This window comes from Nesoenas mayeri, assembly GCF_963082525.1.
Source record: "Nesoenas mayeri genome assembly, chromosome: 25".
Classification (NCBI taxonomy): domain Eukaryota; kingdom Metazoa; phylum Chordata; class Aves; order Columbiformes; family Columbidae; genus Nesoenas; species Nesoenas mayeri.
The window spans coordinates 5,622,642-5,643,480 of NC_137549.1; the positions used below are offsets into that span (position 1 = coordinate 5,622,642).

General features: G+C 62.5%; 4 protein-coding genes across 6 annotated transcripts in view; 1 reads left to right on the forward strand and 3 right to left on the reverse strand.

Moving 5' to 3' along the window:
* Window positions 1-387: 387 nt before the first annotated feature.
* On the reverse strand, window positions 388-1,013 carry LOC308049518 (cocaine- and amphetamine-regulated transcript protein-like; the record flags this gene model as incomplete). The annotated part of the gene is made up of 3 exons (XM_080359200.1): window positions 388-495; window positions 614-697; window positions 882-1,013. The coding sequence occupies 3 exons, from the start codon at window positions 1,011-1,013 to the stop codon at window positions 388-390; spliced, it is 324 nt and encodes a 107-aa protein (XP_080215326.1).
* A 478-nt stretch (window positions 1,014-1,491) lies between these two features.
* On the reverse strand, window positions 1,492-2,964 carry LOC308049459 (uncharacterized protein). Its single transcript, XM_080359130.1, has 6 exons — window positions 2,920-2,964; window positions 2,568-2,732; window positions 2,176-2,475; window positions 1,970-2,092; window positions 1,796-1,884; window positions 1,492-1,654 (listed from the first exon to the last, which is right to left on the reverse strand). Exons 1-5 carry the CDS (start codon window positions 2,944-2,946, stop codon window positions 1,804-1,806), a joined length of 696 nt encoding a protein of 231 aa, XP_080215256.1. The 5' UTR covers window positions 2,947-2,964; the 3' UTR covers window positions 1,492-1,654; window positions 1,796-1,803.
* Window positions 2,965-4,197: 1,233 nt separating this feature from the next.
* On the forward strand, window positions 4,198-5,846 carry GADD45B (growth arrest and DNA damage inducible beta). The gene is made up of 4 exons (XM_080359259.1): window positions 4,198-4,390; window positions 4,477-4,578; window positions 4,823-5,036; window positions 5,196-5,846. Exons 1-4 carry the CDS (start codon window positions 4,353-4,355, stop codon window positions 5,307-5,309), a joined length of 468 nt encoding a protein of 155 aa, XP_080215385.1. The 5' UTR covers window positions 4,198-4,352; the 3' UTR covers window positions 5,310-5,846.
* Window positions 5,847-12,002: 6,156 nt separating this feature from the next.
* GNG7 (G protein subunit gamma 7) overlaps window positions 12,003-20,839 on the reverse strand; it is a 45,535-nt gene continuing 36,698 nt past the window's right edge. For all 3 annotated transcript variants that reach the window (XM_080359350.1, XM_080359352.1, XM_080359351.1), the window contains 2 exons: window positions 12,889-13,007; window positions 12,003-12,283 (listed from right to left, as the gene is read on the reverse strand). In XM_080359350.1, coding sequence (XP_080215476.1) covers window positions 12,158-12,283; window positions 12,889-12,969 — 207 coding nt within the window. In that variant the 5' untranslated portion in view covers window positions 12,970-13,007 and the 3' untranslated portion in view covers window positions 12,003-12,157. The remainder of the gene's footprint in view (window positions 12,284-12,888; window positions 13,008-20,839) is intronic.

A 20,839-nucleotide genomic window follows, 5' to 3' on the forward strand; every position in this document is an offset into this window, starting at 1 on the left:
CAAACCGCTAATCCAGTGGATCAGGAATAAACGGTGCTGGACCCACCAGACCCCACCCTGCTCCAGGACCAGCCCTCAGCCCCACACAGTGTCCCCCCTCCTGCTCCCCACCACACACCCCACCTCAGTGCCCCCCACAGAATGGGACTCCCGCCCCCAGCACCCCCAAAGAGCAGGCAGCAGTGAGAATCCAAGTCATTTAATAAAGCCCCAGAGCAGGAGACCCGCACCCCCCAGCCCAGGGCACCCAGGGGTGCTGGGGGCCACGAGTCCCCTTCTCCTGCGCAGGGCACGGGCTGGGCCAGCCGCATCACGGTGGGTGGGGATGCTGTCCCTGGTGATGCCGTCCCTGGTGATGCTGTCCCTGGTGATGCTGCCCCCGGTCCCTCAGGAGCACTTGAGGATGAACAAGTTGCAGGCGGTGCCGCGGGGGCAGCTGCAGAGCTTCCCGAAGCGAGCGCCCCTGCGCACGGCACACGGCTCCCCGGCCTCGCACTGCGGGACGGCACCGTCAGCCTGGCCCCCCGGCGCTGGACCCCACACCCGCACCCGCAGGGTCCAGCTGCAGCGGGGGGGTCTGACCCCCCTGAGCAACCCCCCAGCCCAGCTGTACCAAGGGCACCCAGCTCAGCCTCTTCTCCACCGTCGGCAGCTCCCGGCTCCCCAGCTTCTCCAGCACCTCCTGCAGCGTCTCCACCTGCAGCGATGGAAACCAAAGCCCGGGGCTCAGCCACCCCCTCCCCAACACCGCAGGGGTGCCCCGGCACAGCCAGAACCAGCCCCCAAACTGGGGCAGCGGGAGCACCCCGAGGTGCCCCAGAGCTGAGCGGGGGCTGCTGGTGGCCCCGTCCCCCGCAGACATCGGTTCGATGGTCCCTTACCAGCTCCAGCTCGTCCCGGCTCTGCCCGGGCAGGCTCTGTGCCGGCTGGAGCGCCGGTGCCGGCTCCGCGGTGCCCAGCAGGACAAGGCCAAGGGCGGCCAGGCAGAGCAGGCAGAGCCACGCGCTCCCCATGCTGGACGCGTCCCTGGATGCTCAGGGACGTGCCCGGCTCAGCCGGATTTATACCCCCCCGCCACCCCGCAGCCACCGACGTGGGCAAACACCCGCTGACGCAGATGGGGCGCAGGCGTGCGCGTGTCCCCCCCAAATGCTGCTGCTGACATCAAACCGGACAGGGGGACACGTCCCCGGGAGATGCGTCCCCTGGGACACACGTGTCCCCGAGCCGGCGCGACACACGTCAGTGCCACGTCCCGCCGGAGCAGCTCGAGAGCCAGCGGGCGCAGAGGCCCCCCCAGGGCTGAGCCCCCAGCCCCGCAGCGGGGCACAGGCCACGCTGCCAATTCCCTGAGCAAACATGGCTGCGATGTGGCTCATCCCGGCACGTCCCGGCCGCCGGCGCGGCGCTGGCACAGCGAGGGTCCCTGTGGGGACAGCGCAGACAGGCTGACACGCGGGTCTCACAAACAGCTTTATTCCAAAGGAGGGGACAGTGCTGGGGACAGACGGGGGGACGGAGGGGGCTGCAGCTCTGATGCAGAGCTGCTCGTGGCAGCGGGAGCCTGCTGTCCTTGTCCCTGCGGCCAGGACCCCCGGGGAGCAGGAGCGCGGTGCTGCCCCACGGCTGCCCCACTGGTGGGGGGCAGATCCAGCTGGGGGGGATCGGACACGGGTGAGTAGCAAGGAGGGGGCAATGGGGTGTTCCAGCCCCCTTGTCCCCGTTTCCCCCCAGGCAGGGTAGCAATTGGAGAGCAGGACCCTGCCCAGGGAACCAGGCGGGTCCCCAAACCCACCTCCCTTCCTAACTGTGCGGGGGCTTCTTCCCCCTGCGCCGTGGCCTCGGGGGGGGCTCAGCAGCCTCTGCCCGGCCTTCGCGGAGACCCTGCAGTACAGAGGAGTCGGGGGTCGCCAGGGGGTCCCTCTCCTTCCCCCCACCTGTCCCGTTCACCCCTTGCTCCCCGCCGTACCACGTAGAAGCCGGTGTGGTATCCGCTCATGTACCAGGACATCAGCATCGCGGTCAGGGCCTCCTCCTCCTCTTCCTCCCGCACGGCGCGCAGTGGGGCCGGTGGCCATGGCGGGGGCATGGCCTGCAGGCAGCGCCCACAGCCCCTTAGGGAGAGACGGAGGAGGGCAGGGGGTCCCCCAAAGCTGGGGGGTGGCAGGTGCTCACCTCGGGGGGCGGCGGGGAGCGCGGTGTTCGCTCGCTCTTCCTCCTCCTCACGCCCAGCGGGGTGTCCCGTGACAAGGGGGTGCTGGGTCGGCGGGGACCCCCACCCTGCGCGGTGTCACTGTCCCTCCAGGCCCCGGGGCAGGGGGGCAGCAGATGGGCCAGCGCCCGCTCCTCGGTGTTGCCGTAGCCGTCGAACTCCACCAGGCAGGTGCCGGAGACGGGGTCGAGCGCCCGCAGGTGCGCGGGGTACAGCAGCCCGTCCCCCTCCCACACCACGCTGCAGGCGTCGCCCACCCGCCACTGCGGGGACACAGGCGGGGGACAGCGGGTGGGTCACGGGGAGGCGGCGTGGGCGCCAAATCACACCGGGGTTGGGGACGTTGCAGCCTCACCTGGTGGCCTTCGTCCTCCTCCTCCTCGGCCTCCTCCTGCTGGCCGGGGGTCACACCCGAACTGGGGGTCTCGGAGTCACCGTCCGACCCCTCGCCTGGTGTGTCCCGGCGGAGGGAGGCGCGGGGGGAGCGGAGCCCCGTGTCGGAGCCGGCGCGGGCGGGACCCTGCGGGCGGCAAAGGCGGCGTCACGGAGCATCCCGCCACCGGCCCCGGTCCCGGTCCGCTCGCCCCGAGCCCGCTCCGGCCCCAGTCTCGTGGCCCGCAGCCCCGGCCCGGTCGCCCCCGGCCCGCTCGGGGTCGCTCGCAGCGCGCCCGTCCCGGTGCCGCCCCCGGTCCCGTCCCGGTGCGCACCCGGTGCCCCGGGGAGCGCTCGGCCATGGCCCCGCCCCCGCACGTGGCCCCGCGCCCCGCCCACATCCCCACGACCCCGCCCCACCCGCGCAGCGCCCTCTGGGTAATGTAGTTCCCGCCCCCGCGGCGCGGAAGGGGCGGGGCGCGCCGCAACTACACTTCCCAGAGGGCAGTGCGAAAGGGCGAGCGAGAGGGCGGGCAGAGCGCCCCCCGCTGCCTCTCCCGCCGCCTGCTGGAGGGGCGGTGTGCGGGACGGGAGCGCGGCCGCCGGTGCGGTACGGGGGGGACACGGAGGTCTTTGTGGGGGCGGGGACAGTGAGGACACGCACACGGTGTCAGCACGGCCCCCGCGGGCAGATGGCGGCGTGGGGACTCAGGACACGCGGGCACGGGCAAGCGGCGCGCCCCGAACCCCCATCGGTCCCGGGGACACGCAGCGGTCCGGCCCTGCTGCAGCGGGACCCGGAGACCGCGGCGGGGCGACCGAGACGGGGACACCACGTGTGAAACCCCGGTGTACCCGCGTGGGGGGGGCAGCACCGTGGGTGGGCCGTGTGAGCGGCCCCACGTTCCCCGGTAGGCGGCAGCCGCCGCCCGCCCCAGCCCAGCAGCGCAGCCCCGCTCCCCCCGCCGCGGCCCCGCTGCACGGAGGTCCCAGCGCGTGTCCCCGTTCCCCCCGCCGTGAGCGCTCCGACCCCCCGGTACAACCGGACCGGGCCACCCCCGTGCACCAAATGCCCCCCCCCGGTGCAGTCCCCGGCGTGCACACAGACCCTTCGGTGCACCGACCGACCCCCTGGTGCCGCCGCCGGTAACGGAAAGTCCCCCAGTGCACGGATGGACCCCCGGTGCACACCCCCGCCCCGGTGCACGGACCGAATCTCCGGTGCAAACCCCGGTGCACAACCGGACCCCCGGTGCACCCCCCGGTGCAGACCCCGCTGTTCGGACGGCCCCCGCCCTTGCAGCCCCCGTGCACGGAGCGACTCCCCGGTCCACGGTCAGCGCCCCCGGTGCAGGAACCGACCCCCCCCTGCTGCTGCTCCCGGTTCCCGCTCCCGGCGCGGGGGGGTCACAGTTTCTGGGCGGGGGTTTCCCCGCACCGGCTCATCCCCACGTGGGACCCGCCGGCGGCGCCCAATCACCGCGACACTCGCCCGTCTCTTGGTGCCGGGCCAGCCAATGGGCGCCGATGGGGCGCCGCGGAACGCCCCGCCCCTCGGCGGGAGGCTATAAAAGGTGGCTCCGGATTCGCCGCGGGACTCAGACCGATCGCGCTGCTGAGGCGTTGGGACGGGAACGGGCAGCGCGACAACATCGCGACAGAACCGCGACAGAACCGCCGCCACTCTCGGGATTAGCGCTCTTGGGATTTGCCTCCATCCCGCGGAACCCGCGGCACTTGGGCTCCCGCCCCGGATTACAATTGCACCATGACCCTGGAGGAGCTGGTGCCCTGCGACAGCAGCAAGTGAGTGCGACAGCCCCGGGGACAGCGGGGTGCGGGGGGGTCTGTGTTGTCGCCGCTGCTCACCGGCTGTTTCCCCGTCCCGGTAGGATGCAGGCGGTGAGCGAGGCGGTGGAGCGGGTGCTGGTGGCGGCGCAGCGGCAGGACCGGCTCACGGTGGGGGTGTACGAGTCCGCCAAGCTCATGAACGTGTGAGTATCCCGGGAGGTGTCTGTCTGTCTGTCTGTCTGTCTGTCGGTCTGTTTGTCGGGGCAGGGGTGTCTATCCGGGCGTTCCGGACAGCACCAGCACAGTTCGCATGTTTGGGGGTGCGCCCAGGACTGGAGTTAGCACAGCGCTCTGTGCTAAGGGTTTGTGCAGGGGGGTGGCCCGGGTGACACAGGGTGTGTGACAGCCCCGCGTCCCCCCTCCTCTAACGCCCCGTTGCGCCCTCAGGGACCCCGACAGCGTGGTGCTGTGCCTGCTGGCCACCGACGAGGAGGACGAAGGTGACATCGCCCTGCAGATCCACTTCACCCTCATCCAGGCTTTCTGCTGTGACAATGACATCCACATCCTGCGCGTCTCGGGCATGCAGCGCCTGGCAGCCATCCTGGGCGAGCCCGAGCCGGGCGCCGAGCCCCGCGACCTGCACTGCCTCTTAGTCACGGTGAGTGGGCCGGTGATGCGCGGCCACGCACCGGCGGCCCCGTGAGTCACCGCGCCGGGGACGGGGCGTTGGTGGCGGGGGGGGGGACACGCAGACACACACACTCAGAGCCACGTGTCGCGGTGCCGCCGGCGCTAACCGCGTGTTTCTGCTCCCCAGAACCCGCACACGGACGCCTGGAAGAGCCAAGGGCTGGCCGAGGTGGCGAGTTACTGCGCCGAGAGCCGCGACAAGAACCAGTGGGTGCCGTACGTCTGTCTGCAGGAGCGGTGAGCGCCGCCGCGCCCGCCTGGGGCCTGAAGGAGGAGGAATAAAGAGATAAAACAGCGAGGAGAAGGAGAAAACGGCCAGTTAAACACCACAAACCCAAACACCCACCGACTTTAGTTTTTCCTTTGGAGCGGAGAGGAGGAAGGAGCCGCCCGGGCGCAGCGGTGGGCACGGCGGGGGCCGGTGGGACGCTGGCCGGGCGCACCGGGCCGAGGAGCCGCGTGTGGCCGCGGGGACCGCGCCGGGGTGGCCCGGGACGGGCGCTGCGCAGCGCGGGGACGACGTGGAGCCTGGTTTTGGTTTTGTTTCTGCGGCATCAGTGACTCGACAGCCGCCGGGACTGCAGCGCACGGAGCCTTCGTGCAAACCCGCTGCTTTTGCAAGGGATAAATTATGGTCTGCAGCGACGGACTTGCTACAGCAGTGCCAGTTTTTGCACTCAAGCCACTTGGAGACCCGGATCTGAATCTATTCCAGAGTCTGTTCTTATACCGATTGAAGAAAATTATATGATTATTTGCAATAAAATGTGTGAAGTGCCGGGTGTCTGCGTTGCTGCCGGAGACGTTCCCACGGGCGGCGGGACCAGCCGCTCCCAGGCGGGTTTCGGGGTGGGGAGGGGCCCCGGGGCGGTTCCCACCCGTGTTTGGCCCCCCCACGCCGCAGGGGAGGAGATTCCCCCGCCTCCCTTCTCCAAAAAACAGCTCCCGTGGCCAAGACCCCACGCAGGGCCCCTGGGCCGTGGGAAACTGAGGCACGCCCCCCACCCCCACCCCGGGGGACGCAGCGTTGTGTTCTTCCCCCCGGGTGGGGGTTGAGCTGGGATTTTGGGATTCAGCGTTCCACACACCCCCCCGCCCGCAGAAACCGCAGCTCCCTCGGGCTCCCGGCCGTGGGAACCGAGACCGCCCCACCCGGGGCCGGGAAACCCCCCCCCGCCCCCAGCCCGGGGATCCCCCCGCCCCGAGAAACGGGACTCAGCCGGTGCTGCGGGTTCCCACGGCCCGGGGGGGTCGCTCTGACCGGCCCCGTCCTCCTGCATCCGGGGTGTGATAAACCCCCTCCCCCTCCCCCCCCCCCCCCCCCCCCCCCCCAAACTGCGGGCACCTGCACCCTTAAAGGACCCCCCCGTTGGGTGCCCGGACTCCTGGGTTCTTCTCCCACAAGGGCCCCCCCCGCAGTGGGCTTGGGGACATGGAGGGTGGGATGATGAAACCCGAAGGCTCAGGGCCCCCCCTGTGCACACACACACGTGAACATGCATGTACACACATGCACACACACACGTGTGCACTCGTGACATCGCTGGGTGTCCCAGTGCCAGCCCGGGGTGACAGTCCCAGCTCTGCCCTGGGGACACCCCGTCCTGACCGGCCGGGGTCGGTGCCAGCCCCGCGGCTGTCACCAGCGTGCTGGGACACGGTGTCCAGCCCGCCCGGGGACACAGTGACCATCCCGTCTGGCTGGGGACACAGTGGCCATCGCAGGGCGCTTCACCTCGTGGGGACATGCCCTGCGCCCTCCTGGCTCTGCCAAGGGAAACTGGGGCACAGAGGGACAGTGGCGTGAGTGTGATGCCACCGAGGCCACTGGGGACCCGTCCCAGCCCCCTCGGGGACACCCGTGGGTGTCAATCCCCCCGAGCACCCAGGGAAAGGCGGGAGGGAAAGGGCGGGTTGAGCCTCACCAAAACTCATTTCACTGGTGAGCCCGCAGGTCACGAGGCCCCGGTGACCCCGGCGTGGTGACGGTGCCACCAATCCTGCCCCCAGCGTCACCTGAGGGGGACACACTGCGCAGCGTGATGAGCGTGTCAGGCCGGGCTGAGTCACAGCCTGGGGGTGGGACGGGTGACACCCCCCGGTCCCCCCGGCCCGGCAGGACACCCGCGGTGCAGCCCCCACCGCAGCCACCCCGGAGCACATGTGGAACCCCCCATGGAGCCCCCCCATGGGAGCCGGGTCACACACACACATCACTCCCCACATTGTCCCCCATGGACACACAGACCCCTGGGCCCCCCAGGTAGCAGTGTGTTGCACTCTGGGGGCCTGATCCTGCAGCGGGGACCCCCCCACGCTCCTCAGGAGCCCCCTAAACCCCCCCAGTGCTGCCCCAGGACCCCCCACCACGGACCCCAGAGACCCCCCAGGGACTCACAACCAGAGGGGGGCAATGGGACCCACAGGCAGTGGGGGGCAGTGGAGACCCCTCCTCATGTCCCCACAGCTGGCCCGTTGCTGCAACCCCCTCCCAGGGCTCCCCGCCCCCCCAGCTGCAGTGCCCCCCTCAGCCTGAGTCACCGCGGTGCCGGCGGCTGAGCCGCAGTTTCCAGGGCCAGCGCAGACACCGAGGGCGGCCGCGGGGTCTGGGGGGGCCCTGAGTCAGCGCCGGTGGGGCCACCTACGGCTGGACCCCCCACAGCACCGGGGCGAGGGGTCTCGTGATGGGAATGGGGGGCCTGGGCTGGTTTGGTTGGCCGGTGAGAGCCGAGCCTGCGCCACCACGGTCCCCCGGTGACCACCAAGGGGGGTCAGGGATGGAGGTGTTTTGGATGGGGGGGCACACTGAGCCCCTTTTAGGCTCGGGGGTGGGCAGACGGGGTTGGGCTGGATCCCGCTGGGGCCGCTGCAGCCGGTGATTTACGAGTCTGGTCTCAGTGGCGGCTGGAGCGGGGCCGTCCCGGCCATGGGTTGTCCCCAGCTGCCCTCGCACCCACTTGGGGGGGATATCAGGGGATCCAGGGCACGGGGTGCCCGTCCCATTGCCCACACAGGACCCCATGGGTCCTCCTGGGGCATCTCGCCCCCTCTCCAGCTCCAGATTTGGACAAACAGCCCTGGGGACCGCGCTGCAGGCGGGGAAACCGAGGCACAGAGCCGGGGTGGCCGTGGCATTCCCCACCGCGGGGGCCGGATGCCGGAGCAGGAAGCCGCTCCGTGGCGTCACGGCCGAGGTCTCGGTGCGTCGCGGGTGTCCCTGCGCCCCCGCGGGACAGGAGCGGCCGGGGCTCCCCCCGCGTCACAGCGGGGACACCGAGGGATTCCCTGCGGTGGGTGGGGGGTGTCCCCGAGCCCCCGCATCCCTGCGCTCAGAGCGGGACTGTCCCTTGTGTGGGTCGCCAGGGACGGGGGGACACGTCTGGTGGGGCCAAGGGGACCCGCGTCCCTCCGTGGCCACCGTGGCCACGTCCCCGCAGCCCCGGCGCGCGGTGCCAGCAGCTTCCCCGGCCCCGACGCCAAGGGCGGATAATTATAGCTGCACAGACGCTAAAAATAGCCCCGTGCCGGAGGCCGTGTTATTTTTAGCTCCGTGGCACCGCGGCTCCGGTGGCCTCGCCGCGCTGCCAGCGCCGGCGCCGGGCGGGTGGGAGCAGCTCCCGGCACGTCCCTGCCCCGCTCCCGGTGGATTTGGGGCAGTTTGAGCTTCTGTGCAATGGTGGGTGTTGGGGCAGCTCTATGTCCCAACATGGGAGGGGACAGGGACACCGTCCCCGCTGGAGATGCTGCTGGTGGCTCCGGCGAGGCCTCGTGTCCCCCCGGTGATGCCATAGACATGGGTGGGAGACGCTGGGAAGCGATGGGTGAACGTCCCCAAGGTCCCAAGACAGGGCTGAGGAGGTTCCATCCGAACCCAACGCGAAGGGTCGGTCGTTACCCAGCGATAACGAACCCCCCCGGGCACCTCCCGGGACGGAGCGTGCAGGACACCTGGCAAAATGAAAAGTGAGCCTTTTAATTGTGTTATCAATTCACTTCTTAACAACGATTCCACAAAATATTAAACACTTGTGCAAGAAATCGGCCTATGGCACAACCAGAAACGATGAAACCCGGGGGTCCGAAGGCAGACGCGACGAGGAGCCGACGCCACAGACACCGATGGCCCCTCTGGACGGGCGCCGCAAACCCCGGGCTGCGTTTGGCAACGAGATCAGAGTTTGGCAAATAATAACGATAATAACCGACCAGAGAGAAAAATAAAGAGCGCGAAGTATCGGACACGTGGCTCCTGTTCGATGAAGTAAATGCGTTATGTTTCTCCTTTGCTTTGTCAAATAAAGTTGACTTTTTAAGTGCTCGGCGGGGGGGGATCTGCGCCGGGACGGCCCCCGAGACAGGGAGGGGAACACAAGGAAAACGGGCCGAAAAATTAAATAGAAGCGACGTTTCCTCTGTCCCTTGGCTTTCTCAGCCTCCCTCTTTTCTATTTTTGGCACTGGCCTCACCGCACGCTAAAAAGAAACGCCAGACGGGTTTGTGTCGACGTCCAAAAAAAGGCCTTTGTGGAGCCGGTGGCAGCGCAGAGAGGCCCCTGCGCCCCCTTCGCCAGCTCGAGCGCTTAAAAAGTCCCCAAAAGTGGCTTTTTTTTTGTCTTTTCTTTTTGGCAAACGCACTAACAAGGTACAAGCAACTACGGTAATTCGCACTGATACTGATGCTATACAAAAACACCTACGGGATGAGCGCTGATTTACTCAGACGAGGAGAAAAGAGTGAACCAAAAAATAAACCGAAACCAAAAGGGTTTTCCCACCTAACGAGTCACCCACTGAGAGACACCAGCACCCACCGGCAGGACCCCCCCATGCCGGGGGTTCCCCAGATGTTCCCAGATGCTGAACTGGCACCAACCGGGCGAGACATCCCATGGTGTCACCGGTACAGCATCCCGCGGTATTTACCAGTACAACGAGCTGCCCCGTGGCGATCCCGGGGCTGACGCCCACCCGGGCGGGGGTCCCGGTGTCGGGTTGGGGGACGCAGCCCCTGCCGGGTCCCCGAGTGGTTCCCAAGTCGCCGGTCGCGGCCGCGCAGGTTTTTGCGGCCGCCCCGCGGCTCCCCGGCTATAGCACCATGCGCTGGTCTCTAACGTAGAGGAAGAATCAGCAATCTGGAGTAGAAAAATAAGGCTGGAACTGTACGAGATTGGAGGATGGAGGGAAATCCCTGGCGGAGCAGAGCGAGCGCCGCCGCGGCACAACCCGGCGCGCCCCGGAGCCGCAGGTTGTGGTGGGTGAGAGATTGAAAGAAAGGAAAAGAAAGGAGGGACAGAAAGGCTTCGCCTGCTGCCGCTGGGCGCTCAGCGCGGTGCCGGGACGGGGGACAAACCCCCTTCCCTCGGCTGCACCTGCACCAGCGTTTGCACCGGGACGGGGCGACATCCCGGGGGTGACATCTTGGGGGTGAACACGCTCGGGCGCTGGGGAAGCGGCCGCGAGGCGCACAGGAGACGCCGCGGTTTGCGTTAGTGTTAAAAACGGGGGCATTTTTTCCAACTTTGTTTAAAAAGGCGAGTGACCGCGTACTTAACAAAAAGCGATGGTGGCAGATCGGTGACCCCGCTGTCTCGCCAGCACCCGGCACCTTTGGAACAGCATCATCCTCCAAAACCCGCTAAAGCCTCCCAGCGCCCCGTGGGGCCAGCGGCTCGACCGGTTGCAGCCCCGCAGCTCCCAGCACGGGCTGCCGGGTTCATCCCTCCGGCTGACACAGAAAGCGCCGGTGCGGTGCCGGCGCGTCCCCGAAAGCCAAACCCCAGGGCTGTAGCTGTGCCCATGGTGGCATTTCAAACCAAACCCAAAGCGCTGGGGAAACGGGAGAATCCCCAGGATTCCACGCCAGCCGTGCTGTGGGTTTTTTCTAGTTCTTTTTTACCTTCTCTTCCCCAAACCGAAACTTGGCACCACCTGTGTCAGACGCCGGCACCGGCTCAGGATAACCGGGCAGTGTCCCCCGAGGAGCCGCCGAGCCCCGGGACACAAAGGGGCTCTGTCACTTTGAGCCAACCCAGGGGACCTGTCTGTCCCCGGTGAGCAACACTTGGGCGCCACAGGACACCGGGACGGCAGCTCCGGTGACGCTGGGGGACGTCCCCAAGCTCTGATCCTCCCGGTGCCGCGGCACGAGCGTGAACAACGTGGAACAACGTGGTTAAATCACGTTTCAAGGGATGGGAAGCCAACCATTTCCCCCCCAGCCTCCCCCTCGTCTCCCCGAATCAGCCGGGTTTAGGGGAGCGGATTCCCTGGGAAACGCTGGTGAATCCGCCCATGCCGGGGTTTTGGAGCCCGGAAAAGATTCGGGAAGATTTCTCAGGTGACACCGCACAACAGAAAGTCCCTTCCCACCCCCTGGCCGGTCCCGCTTGGGAACAAGCGGTGACAACGGGAGGAAACCCAGGAGCGCCCCCCAGCCCCCGGGTTCCTAATGCCGCTCCCGGCCGGCGGACGCGGCACCGGGGAGCGTTTCCCGGCGGTGCCGGCGCCGTCCCCGCGCCCCGGCGCAGCCGAGCAGGGGGACAGGCGCCCCTGGTGCCCCCCCCGGCCTCGGCTCAGCCATTCGCGGTTTTTCCAGCTGTGGTTTGCTTTGTGTTTTTTCTCTTTGTTTGTACGAGTTCTGTACCAAACAGCCCCTCACCTCCACCCTCCCTCGTCCCTCTCGAGAAACACAGCAAATCCTCGCTAATTGGAAACTAATCGGACCAGACCCACTTAGAGCTTCGCTGGAAGCTGCTCCCAGCTCAGCTCTTGCATCCCCTTGGCAAACGCAACAAAACCCCCGCTGCCCCCACCACCCCGCTGCCAATTCCCAATGGTAAAAATACTCCCCCCACCCCTCAACCCTGTTTTCTTCCCCCCCCTGCTTTTTAAATTCCACCCCCTCTCCGTGCCCAGGAGCAGGCAGCTCTTCCCTAAAAATGTTTTAAGATTGTTGTTTTTGAGCTTTAAGTTCTATGTGAACCCAACGTTTGGCGTGTACCCCTCGGCGCGGCCGGACTCCGGAGCCGGGATTCGGAGGGTGGAGAAGGGCGCCCCGCCTGAGCGATCGCGCGCGCCGCAGCCGGGAGAGCTATAGGATGATACACGGCTTTTTGTCCTTAAACGGGTTCTCCGAAGCGGGGACGCCAACCAGCAGCGGGTCGTTCCTGGCATGTTGCTCGCAGTAATTCATGAGCTCCGAAGACGCTTTCGAGACCTGGACGTTGCGAGAAATCAGGAGGTCAGTGGGGATATTGGGGTGAAAGTGCAGAGCGGGGAGGAAGAACCTGACGTCCGAGAAACTTAATGGAGATGATGACAAATGAAAAGGGGAAATGGAATAAAACGAGAGTTGGTTAAGGTCTGACATAAATCAAGCCGTGAGTATGGGAAAAAACCTCCAAGCCGAGAGCAAGAGATGTAAAAGGAGATATAATTGTCCTTGTTTTAAGGGCTTTGGGATGAAAAGGAAAAATAAAGCCTGCTCGAGAACGGCCGTCCTCTGATGTTAAAAACGGAGGTTTTGAAACTGTTCAAAACTATTACTTAAGGCTCTGCTTATTTTAGTTCAAAGCTGTTTTCTGGGAAGGGAGAGCCCGCAGCGGCGAGGCCATCGCGGCTGGGAGGGGACGGCGGCTCCGCGCACCAGCACCGGCCCCCGCCGCTGGGATTAACCAACAGCGGGTCCGACAGGAGCCAAACGCGACCTACGGATGCAGCCGCAGAACATCTGGAAGGCCCAGATGTGCGGCGCTGCCTCCGCGGAGCCTCGGGCAGCGGGTCCCTCCTCCGGGGACACGCAAAGCTGCGCGTCCTGCTCACCTTGATCCTCTCGATGCCGGCCTCGATGCGGAGCTGCTCCACCAGCTTGCGGGCCTGCGCTATGTTGTTAGTTGTCGACATCGTTTGCCATCGGCTCCGGGCCCCGGCACGCGAGAATCCTGCACGACAAGGAGGGGACAACGGGTTGGTGTTGTGCACCACGCCGCCGTGTCACCGTGCACCACATTGCCATGTCACCGTGCATCACCATGCACCACGCCGCCGTGTCACCGTGCAGCACCTCGGGGTCACGCACCGCGTCCCCGCCAAAGAGAAGCTGCCAAATTCATGTAGACTGTGACTGAGTTACCAAAGACGTACCCATCACTAACCAATTGGCACAATCAATGCTTTCTGACCACCTGCAAAACCAGGGGATGGTTTGCAAGTTTTAGATCCTTCTGCGTGGCAGGAGGGAGATGGAAGATGAAGTGACGCCTTGTTTAGAAGCAGAGTGCTTAGCTTATATTTAACTAATAATTAACAGGTGTATCGTAAGTAAGAAACTAAACAATTAAACTAACATCATATGCAATAATTATGTGAATATAAGCAAGGCAGGAGCAGCCAGCCGTTGGGACACTGATGGAGGACGATCCCCAGTGTTCCCAGCACTGAAAAACAGCAAAGAATTAACAGTATCATCGACTCTGCTGTTGAGTCTTTCTTGGATTTGCCACCACGTGCCAAGCGTTTCCAGGAGCTCCGAACTGATGACACCGACCGAACGCATCCTGGCTTTGTTTCGAGTTCTCTTTTCCTTTAAGCAGAACTCTTCAGGGTTTTTTTTGATTAAAAACGGAAACTTGCCGACGAGAGGGGAAAAACGAAACCTCTTCTGCAGAACGTCCTGCCGGATGCACCCGAGCGACTGACAGAACGCGAACAGGTTTCCCTGCCCCTGCAAGTGCTGTTGGTGGATGGGGACGCGGTTTAAACACAACCACGCGCAGCTCCGGGAGGGTCACCCTCATGGTTTATTTGTTACCGACAAACCACCGGATGGTGCTGGGAGCTGAAAACAACCCAAGGAAACACGGGGTGCCCCTGCACCCCGTCTGTGCCGCTCTGAGGCTCCTCCAGCCCTGATCTGCAGCTTCAGAGCAGCTGCTGAACCCTTACCGGGTGGGAGGAACAGGGAGCGTCTGCCCCATCCAAAATCCCAGCAGAACCGAGCTGTCTCGCCTCTGTTCAGACATTAAGGGAGTTTCTCCCAGACCACGACGTTGCCGTCAGGGGTTGTTTTGCTTGGCAGCAGCACGCACTGAACTTCCCCATCCCCAAACGGCGCTTGGCTCTGCTGGCAGCGCCGACCGGCGCTTGGGCCAGCGGCAGCGGCTCCGCGATTCCCCGAATCTGGGGGGTTCTTTGGAAATCTCCGCCTCTCGAGTCCTGGAAGCCGTTAGCCAGGGCGATACGAGCTGGTGAAATCAAGGCCGGTGCTGTGGAAACGGGGAGAAGGAAAGCAGCTGGTCCCCGGGGGAGGATGCTCCCCTCCCGCTCCACTCCGAGCTGGGGAAAAGCTCTGGCTCAAAGTTAAACTCTTGCTAAATGTGTGCCATGAACTCAAAAGACCTCCCCACTGCAAACAGTTCGCTCCTCATTGACCAAACAATTCTTCACCTGGATAAAGAGTTTGCAGGCAGCTGGAGGGGGAATAAACACGAGCAATCAGATAGAATTCATGTTTGCAGCAGCACCAGATCACCTGCTTGTACTTTCCCGGCTTCCTGTTTATGGAACAAGGCCGATGAATCAGGCGACTTACTTAAGGCGCTTGTGTTTCTGCTGCAGATGTGCAGCTCGTGTCCTCGTCCCCACGGTGTCCCCACAGTGTCCCCCCGGCTCCGGCTGCACCGGGGACACCAGCGTGGCCAAAGGCTCTTGGCACACGGTGGTCAGTCCCAGGCTGATGTAATTCTGCAGACTTACACGGACGTGTAAATAAAAATACAGGCGTGCAAGTAACTGTTTGGCTCAAAGCCACAGAGAGCAAAGTGTGCGTGATGCAAACCAGGATGACACGCAGGACGCGGCCACGTTGTCCCTTCTGCAGTCGTTATGTCTTCAAGCAATTAGCACTTGGGAAAGGACGGGGAGGCTGCAGGAGACAGGGATGGTCAGGACACCCGGGTCCCTGCATGTCCTCTGGAAATAAATGACAATTAAGAGAAAAGGAGAGCGCAGGCAATGGTCTGTTATGCAGTGGTGTTCCAAGGGCAATGGTCTGTTATGCAGTGGTGTTCCAAGGTCAATGCCAACAAAAGCAGCAGCGAGGGCGGGTTACGAAACCTTGCAGCAAGGAAACGAGGAGCCGGGAGTGCAGGCGCGGGGCAAAGGAGACTCGAGAGTGAAGCAAACGAGTCCCGAGTTGTGATTTGGCTGCAGCGCAAACATCGCGTGAGCACTTGTGCCTATTTCAGGACAGAGTCTCAACAGTTCCGTTGAGGTCACTTCTGGAACGACCAGGATTTGCTGTTTTAAACTGGTTTGCATGTTATGAACCAAAAGCAGGTCAGGACGCTCCTGAGTCCTGCACCAGCCCCGTCTTGGACTTGAGAACCACCACCAACGGCCTCGTCGTTAAACAAAAGAATTGAAAGGATCAGCGTTACAGAAGCAATTTCTTGTGTTTGCATTCTTCATACGCTTCAGCAAAGAAGGTATTTTGGTGTTTAGCGAGCGTGAGTATCGGCAGTGACGTTTCCAGTAAGGTGAACACGAGCAGCGCGTTTACACAGGGCTGCTTTGCGCTGCCCGTACCGAGTCCGTTCTGCACAGGTTTGCTTTGTCACTGCCTAATTCTCCGAGCACCGGGTACGCCGCAAAGGTGGCGATCCGGGCTGCTTTAGTGGGGACAAAACAAACCAAAACACATAAACCGAAAAAATCAACCCAAAGCAGTGCAGCTCTTGAGTCAGCGGCGGTGACAGCAGCAGTGACAGCAGCAGTGACAGCAGCGGTGACAGCAGCGCTGGCTCTGACGCGCCGTGACTCAGCAGCGGCTCCGGGTTGAAGCAGCCGCCTCCTCCGCCCGGCATCCCGGCACTGTCCCCTTCAGCCGTGTCCCCACCCTGTCCCGGCACGACTGCGGCTCCGCTGGGAGCCGAGGGACCCGGCGGCCCCGCGGCACAGGGCAGGGTGGCTGCAGGACGGGGCTCCGCGCTTTGTGACATCCCACGAGCTGCAAGGACGGACCCTTCATCCCACCCGGGGACAACTTTGTCCCACCCTGCCCTCAGCACCGAAACGTCCCAAGATGATCCAGGTCACGGGGATGAAACCGCCACTCTCGGCATGGCACCGTGCCGGGAAACCGGGCTTGCCTTAGCACGCTCGCCAGCTGCACCGTGCCAGAGGAACCAAACCTCCCCGCGGCGGCACCGAGCGCGGGCTCGGGGACAAAGCGGTGCCACCTGCGCTTCCCCCGCAGCCTCTGGGCCGGCAGGAAGCGCGCCGGTGACGCCAGGACACAAATATGCACCGACCCCTCTCGTTCGGGAATTCTTGCCATACTTCTCATAGCTGGAAGCAGCCGCTCCCAGCAGGCTACATAAACAAGCCAACATCTGAGTAACTGCCGGAGTTATGCTGCTTTTGTCTTTCCCCTCTCTGATAAAATAAAAACCAATGAGATTGGTGCTTCTGGGTGACCCTGCGCTCGATGGAAAGCACCGGAGCGACCGCTTTGGGCAAACGGTGGCTCGGAGATGCAGCAGCATCTTCCAGCCGCCCCAACATCACAATGGGACGGGGTACTGGGTACACCCAGGACGCAGGGAGATGGTCGGAGGATGCAATCCTGTATCCAGCCTTAGCCAAAGCACTCCAGTGGCGTTTCGGTGCAGGACAGCGCGCGAACAGGGCAAACACCCCACTGAACACCAAACCGCAGCCAGCGCGGTGCGCAAAACCTGGGCCGGCAGCCCCAGGGCACCCCGGCGCCGCCCCACACGAGGGGCCGGGAACGGGGGGGACGAAGGGGCTGCTAACCCAGCGCAAACCCGCGCGCTGGTTTCTGCTTTTGGCGATGACCTCATGCTTTTTTGGAACAGAAAAAGGCTGTTAGGGCGACGGCATTTACTCCTTGTCTGGGCAGAACAAAGCCGGCTCCATTTTTCTTTTACACTTCCTGCATCAGTAGCTGAACAGCTGAATGAGCTATTCAATTTTTGCCTGAGTACAGCAATTTTTGCCTTTTTTTCCCCCTCCTTAAGACCTCCAGATTTCCACGGCGTGGGACAACCCTCGGGAGAGCTCAGTCTGCTCCATAAAGAGGCATCAGTTTCGCTCTGGCCGAGGGTTTCTCCATATTGTGGTGTTGAAACCACCCGGTTTATATTCCACACCCTGCTCTGCAGCACCTGCGGCTCCAGCCGAGCACAGGAGAGCGGCAGGGACGCCACAGCCTTTTACCGGAGCAGTAAACAAGGCAACGAAGCGCCCATAAGCTCCTTTAGATTTGCAAAACGTCCCTCAACAGGTTGTAAAGAGGCCACGGATTTGAAGACACTTCATGTCCCTCCTGCAGCCACCAACAGTGACAGACCCTGCGCTCCCAGGGCCCGGCCTTGTGCTCCAGCCCACTTTTAATATAGTACAAGCTTAAAATCACATCATTACTAAACCAAGAAGTCTTATCCTCAATTTCAGGTCCACACCTGGTTTTTTGGGGTGTATTTTTCCTACAGCTCCGCTATCTCCAGCTGCCCGTTTCCAGGCCCGTTTCTGAGCCAACGTGTCAGAACTTTGGTGGCTTTTTTAATTGTGCCACAGAAGTGAATGTGCATTTTGCACAATGTGGGTGAGGAATCGTTCTTACTGCAAACTGAGTCTCCGGGGTTCGCAGCCTGAATTTCGAGGGGGCTTTGCAAAGGATGCAAAGGACGGCGCGGCTGCAGGAGAGAGGACACGCGTCTCGGACGCAGCTCCATCTGCATTCATTGCTTCAATATTTTGTGTCTTCAACTGCTCTAGTTTCAACCGGCCAAGGGTTTTGGAAGGAGAGAGCACCGGGGACGTGCAGCTTCATTTCCTTGCCATTAAAGGCAGCGATTACCTGGCTGAGCGAGCGTGAATCCTGCAGCCCTTGTTTGCAGGGCAGCCCGAAGCCCCGGCAGCTCAGGCTGCTGTGGTCGCTCTGGCTTCAAACTCCCCATTCTGTGCAGCTTCTCCACACCAGCTTTGGTGGGTGGAGACGTGGGGCAATGACACCTCAACCACCTCCCGAACCCCGAGTCACCACGGCACGTTCCGGTGCAAAGGTATTGCCGTCGGTTGTTACCTGGTGCACTCGGCCAGATCCATAACAAACACTCCGCCATATAATTCAGTCGAGGTGCTCGAGGGTGTTATGGGTTGAGGGTGGTGAATAAATCAGACTTTGCACCGCAATGGCTGCTCTGCGCTCATCCTTCCCTGCTCATCCTTCCCTGCTCATCCTTCCCCGCTCATTCTTCCCTGCTCATCCTTCCCCGCTCATCCTTCCCGCACTTCTGCTCCATGCAAACAGACAAAGTCAGGATCGGTCTGGAAGCGCAGAGCTCAGCTCCAAACCCGCATCCCCACACACCAACCCCACGAGAAGCAGGAAAAAGGCTGAGTCCTCCTGCACGCTTTTGCTGTTAAGTCGGTATTTCCACCTGCAATCGTTTTGGAAGCGATTAGGGAGAAGCACCCAGGTCCTCGGGCACAGAGGATGCCCTGGCTATAAACACAATTCCAATTCGGGGTTGTGTCTTCAGTCGTGGCCTGGAGGGAGGTACCGACATTACTGGTTTTAGTGGGCAGACCAAGCACTAAATCTGGATGTCCTGGCTGGAGTTTGGGCTTGAGAGCAGGTCCAGATTCAGCAGAGACTAAGCAGGAAGCCGGGCTGCGTGGCGGCACAGGAATATTAAGTTATAGAAGGAGATAAAAGCAAGGGAAGTTTAGGCTGAATATCACAAAGCGTCCTGCGAATTTCCCCTCGATCCGAGCTGGGAAACACCGCGAGCACCAGCGCTCACGGCATTGAAACGGGTTGGGGATGTTTAACTATTCACAAAGGCTGTGCCGGCCGCACCGCGGATCTATCGGCCTCGTGTGCAAACACTATTGCAGGGTGCAACGAGCAGATTTTGGGGCGCGGGGCAGGACCCGGCTGAGCGAGTGGGCGGGAAGGTTCTGAAATGACTTCTGACTTGTCTCCAGATCAGCAAACGCCCGGGGAGGGAGAACCCTGTGACTCAGCAGCCACATCCACCCCCAGCGAACCCGAAGCGCCGTCCCGGCGTTAAATGCCGCGCAGACGCGACGCTCGCGCCTCCCCCTGCGAGCGGGGGAACAGGCGGGCACCCCGAAACCACAGAACCCACCTGGTTTTAAAGCAGAAACCCTTTAGTCACTCGTATTTGCGTCCACACGCTCTCTTCCTTCATCACTGCCCTTTCGCGAGGTTTTCAGTGCAGTTTAAGAGCAAAACGCCACTTTCTACCTGGGAGGCCCCAAACCAGACTGCGCTGGAAATGGGAAAAAGGAGACACCGGACTCTTTTATATGGAAAAAAGAAGGAAAGCAGAGCTGAGGGCACGGGGCTGAGTCAGCTGGCAGCACCGCGGTGTTTTGGTGGAGAAAGCGGCAGAGAATTTCCCCGTCAGTAACTCACGGCTATTAAAAGAAACAGATCCCTGACATATCTACGCTCTCAAGCCCAGATGAAATTCCATCCCTTAAAAGTTATCGCAGGAATAAGTCTCCTTCCTGAGGCTCCCGAGCAGCAAACCTTTTCCTGTGCCACACAGGCTCTGCGCCGCCTCTGCCCGCAATCTGTGCACAAACTTGGGCTTTCCATTGTCTCCAACTTACTTCGCTTCTCCCCCAAAATAGGATCGCCGTGTTTAGCAAGCGAGGCAGCCACGTGGAAGCGAAGGGAGATGACAAGAAAACCCTAAAATAAGAACTGGAGGCAAACACTGTGAGGAGCGGCCTTTGTTAGGAGCATTGTGCCGCTTTTAGTCTCTATTCAGCAGGGTGCGGGTTGGTGGTGCTGAGCCAGCCCGGCTCTGAGCGCAGGGGACGCAAAGGCCACGGAGGTTGGGTGCAAAGAACTTCAAGTTTTCATTGTGGAGGGAGCGTTTGGTGGGGATTACATCAGAACCACAAGCTACAATATCCCCATTGTGGGAATGGTGAATAACGGGGGAACGCGGGCGCGAGGAACCTTCCCGGCACAATGTGCCCCTCGGCTATGTTATTTCTTTTTTTGGTGTTATGGAAAAAGAAACAGGGTTTGTTCCTTACACTGCAGCCATTATACCTGCGTGCATTCAACTCCCATTTCAAAGCGGCTCTAAAAAGGCTCGCGAGCCCCGCTAAAGCAAACGGCTGACCCCGGCGGCATCGCGGGCGGTGATGCGGGATGGAGCTGCGGCGACCAGAGGAGCGATTCCTCCCGACGTCTGGTCCCACGGGTCCATGAATAAGCCTGGGAGCAGAATTCAATGTCATTTAAACTTTTATGAGTTCTATACGCACACGTCGAGCCCCTTCCCGACTGCAGCCCCAAGGACGGGGACATTGAGCCACCCCACAGCGAGGGATCGGGCCATCCAGTATCACTCTTGTTGTTGACCTTCAGACCAGAATTCAAGGCTGATTTATTCCTTTTGAGGCTTTTTCCTGCAACTGAGGAGTCTGGGGTGAAGTCTCCTCCTTGCACCCCCTTTCTGCAGGTCAAAACTCACAATGATGAGCAGTGGGGTGCCCTGGAAAGCTACGGGAATTAACCTGCTTTGGATTCGGTTCCATTCCCGTGTGTGCACAAGGGGAGTGTTTGCAGCCATCAGGCTTGGAGAAACAACAGGTTATGGCAAAAATATTTACTGAGAAATGAGATCCCTTCTGTTAGAGCATGGGGAGATAAGAGACGCCTGCGTGACAGCCCAGCTGACGCTGAGCAAACAAGAGAAGC

What these genes read in the sequence shown, in the direction of transcription:
- GADD45B (XM_080359259.1), top strand. Translation starts at nt 4,353, where the DNA reads ATGACCCTGGAGGAGCTGGTGCCCTGCGACAGCAGCAA. An exon ending in GTGCCCTGCGACAGCAGCAA is followed by an intron (nt 4,391 to 4,476) that starts GTGAGTGCGACA and finishes CCGTCCCGGTAG; the next exon opens with GATGCAGGCGGTGAGCGAGG. An exon ending in TGCACTGCCTCTTAGTCACG is followed by an intron (nt 5,037 to 5,195) that starts GTGAGTGGGCCG and finishes TCTGCTCCCCAG; the next exon opens with AACCCGCACACGGACGCCTG.
- LOC308049459 (XM_080359130.1), bottom strand. Translation starts at nt 2,946, where the DNA reads ATGGCCGAGCGCTCCCCGGGGCACCGG. An exon ending in AGGAGGACGAAGGCCACCAG is followed by an intron (nt 2,476 to 2,567) that starts GTGAGGCTGCAA and finishes GTGTCCCCGCAG; the next exon opens with TGGCGGGTGGGCGACGCCTG. An exon ending in ACCACACCGGCTTCTACGTG is followed by an intron (nt 1,885 to 1,969) that starts GTACGGCGGGGA and finishes TCTGTACTGCAG; the next exon opens with GGTCTCCGCGAAGGCCGGGC.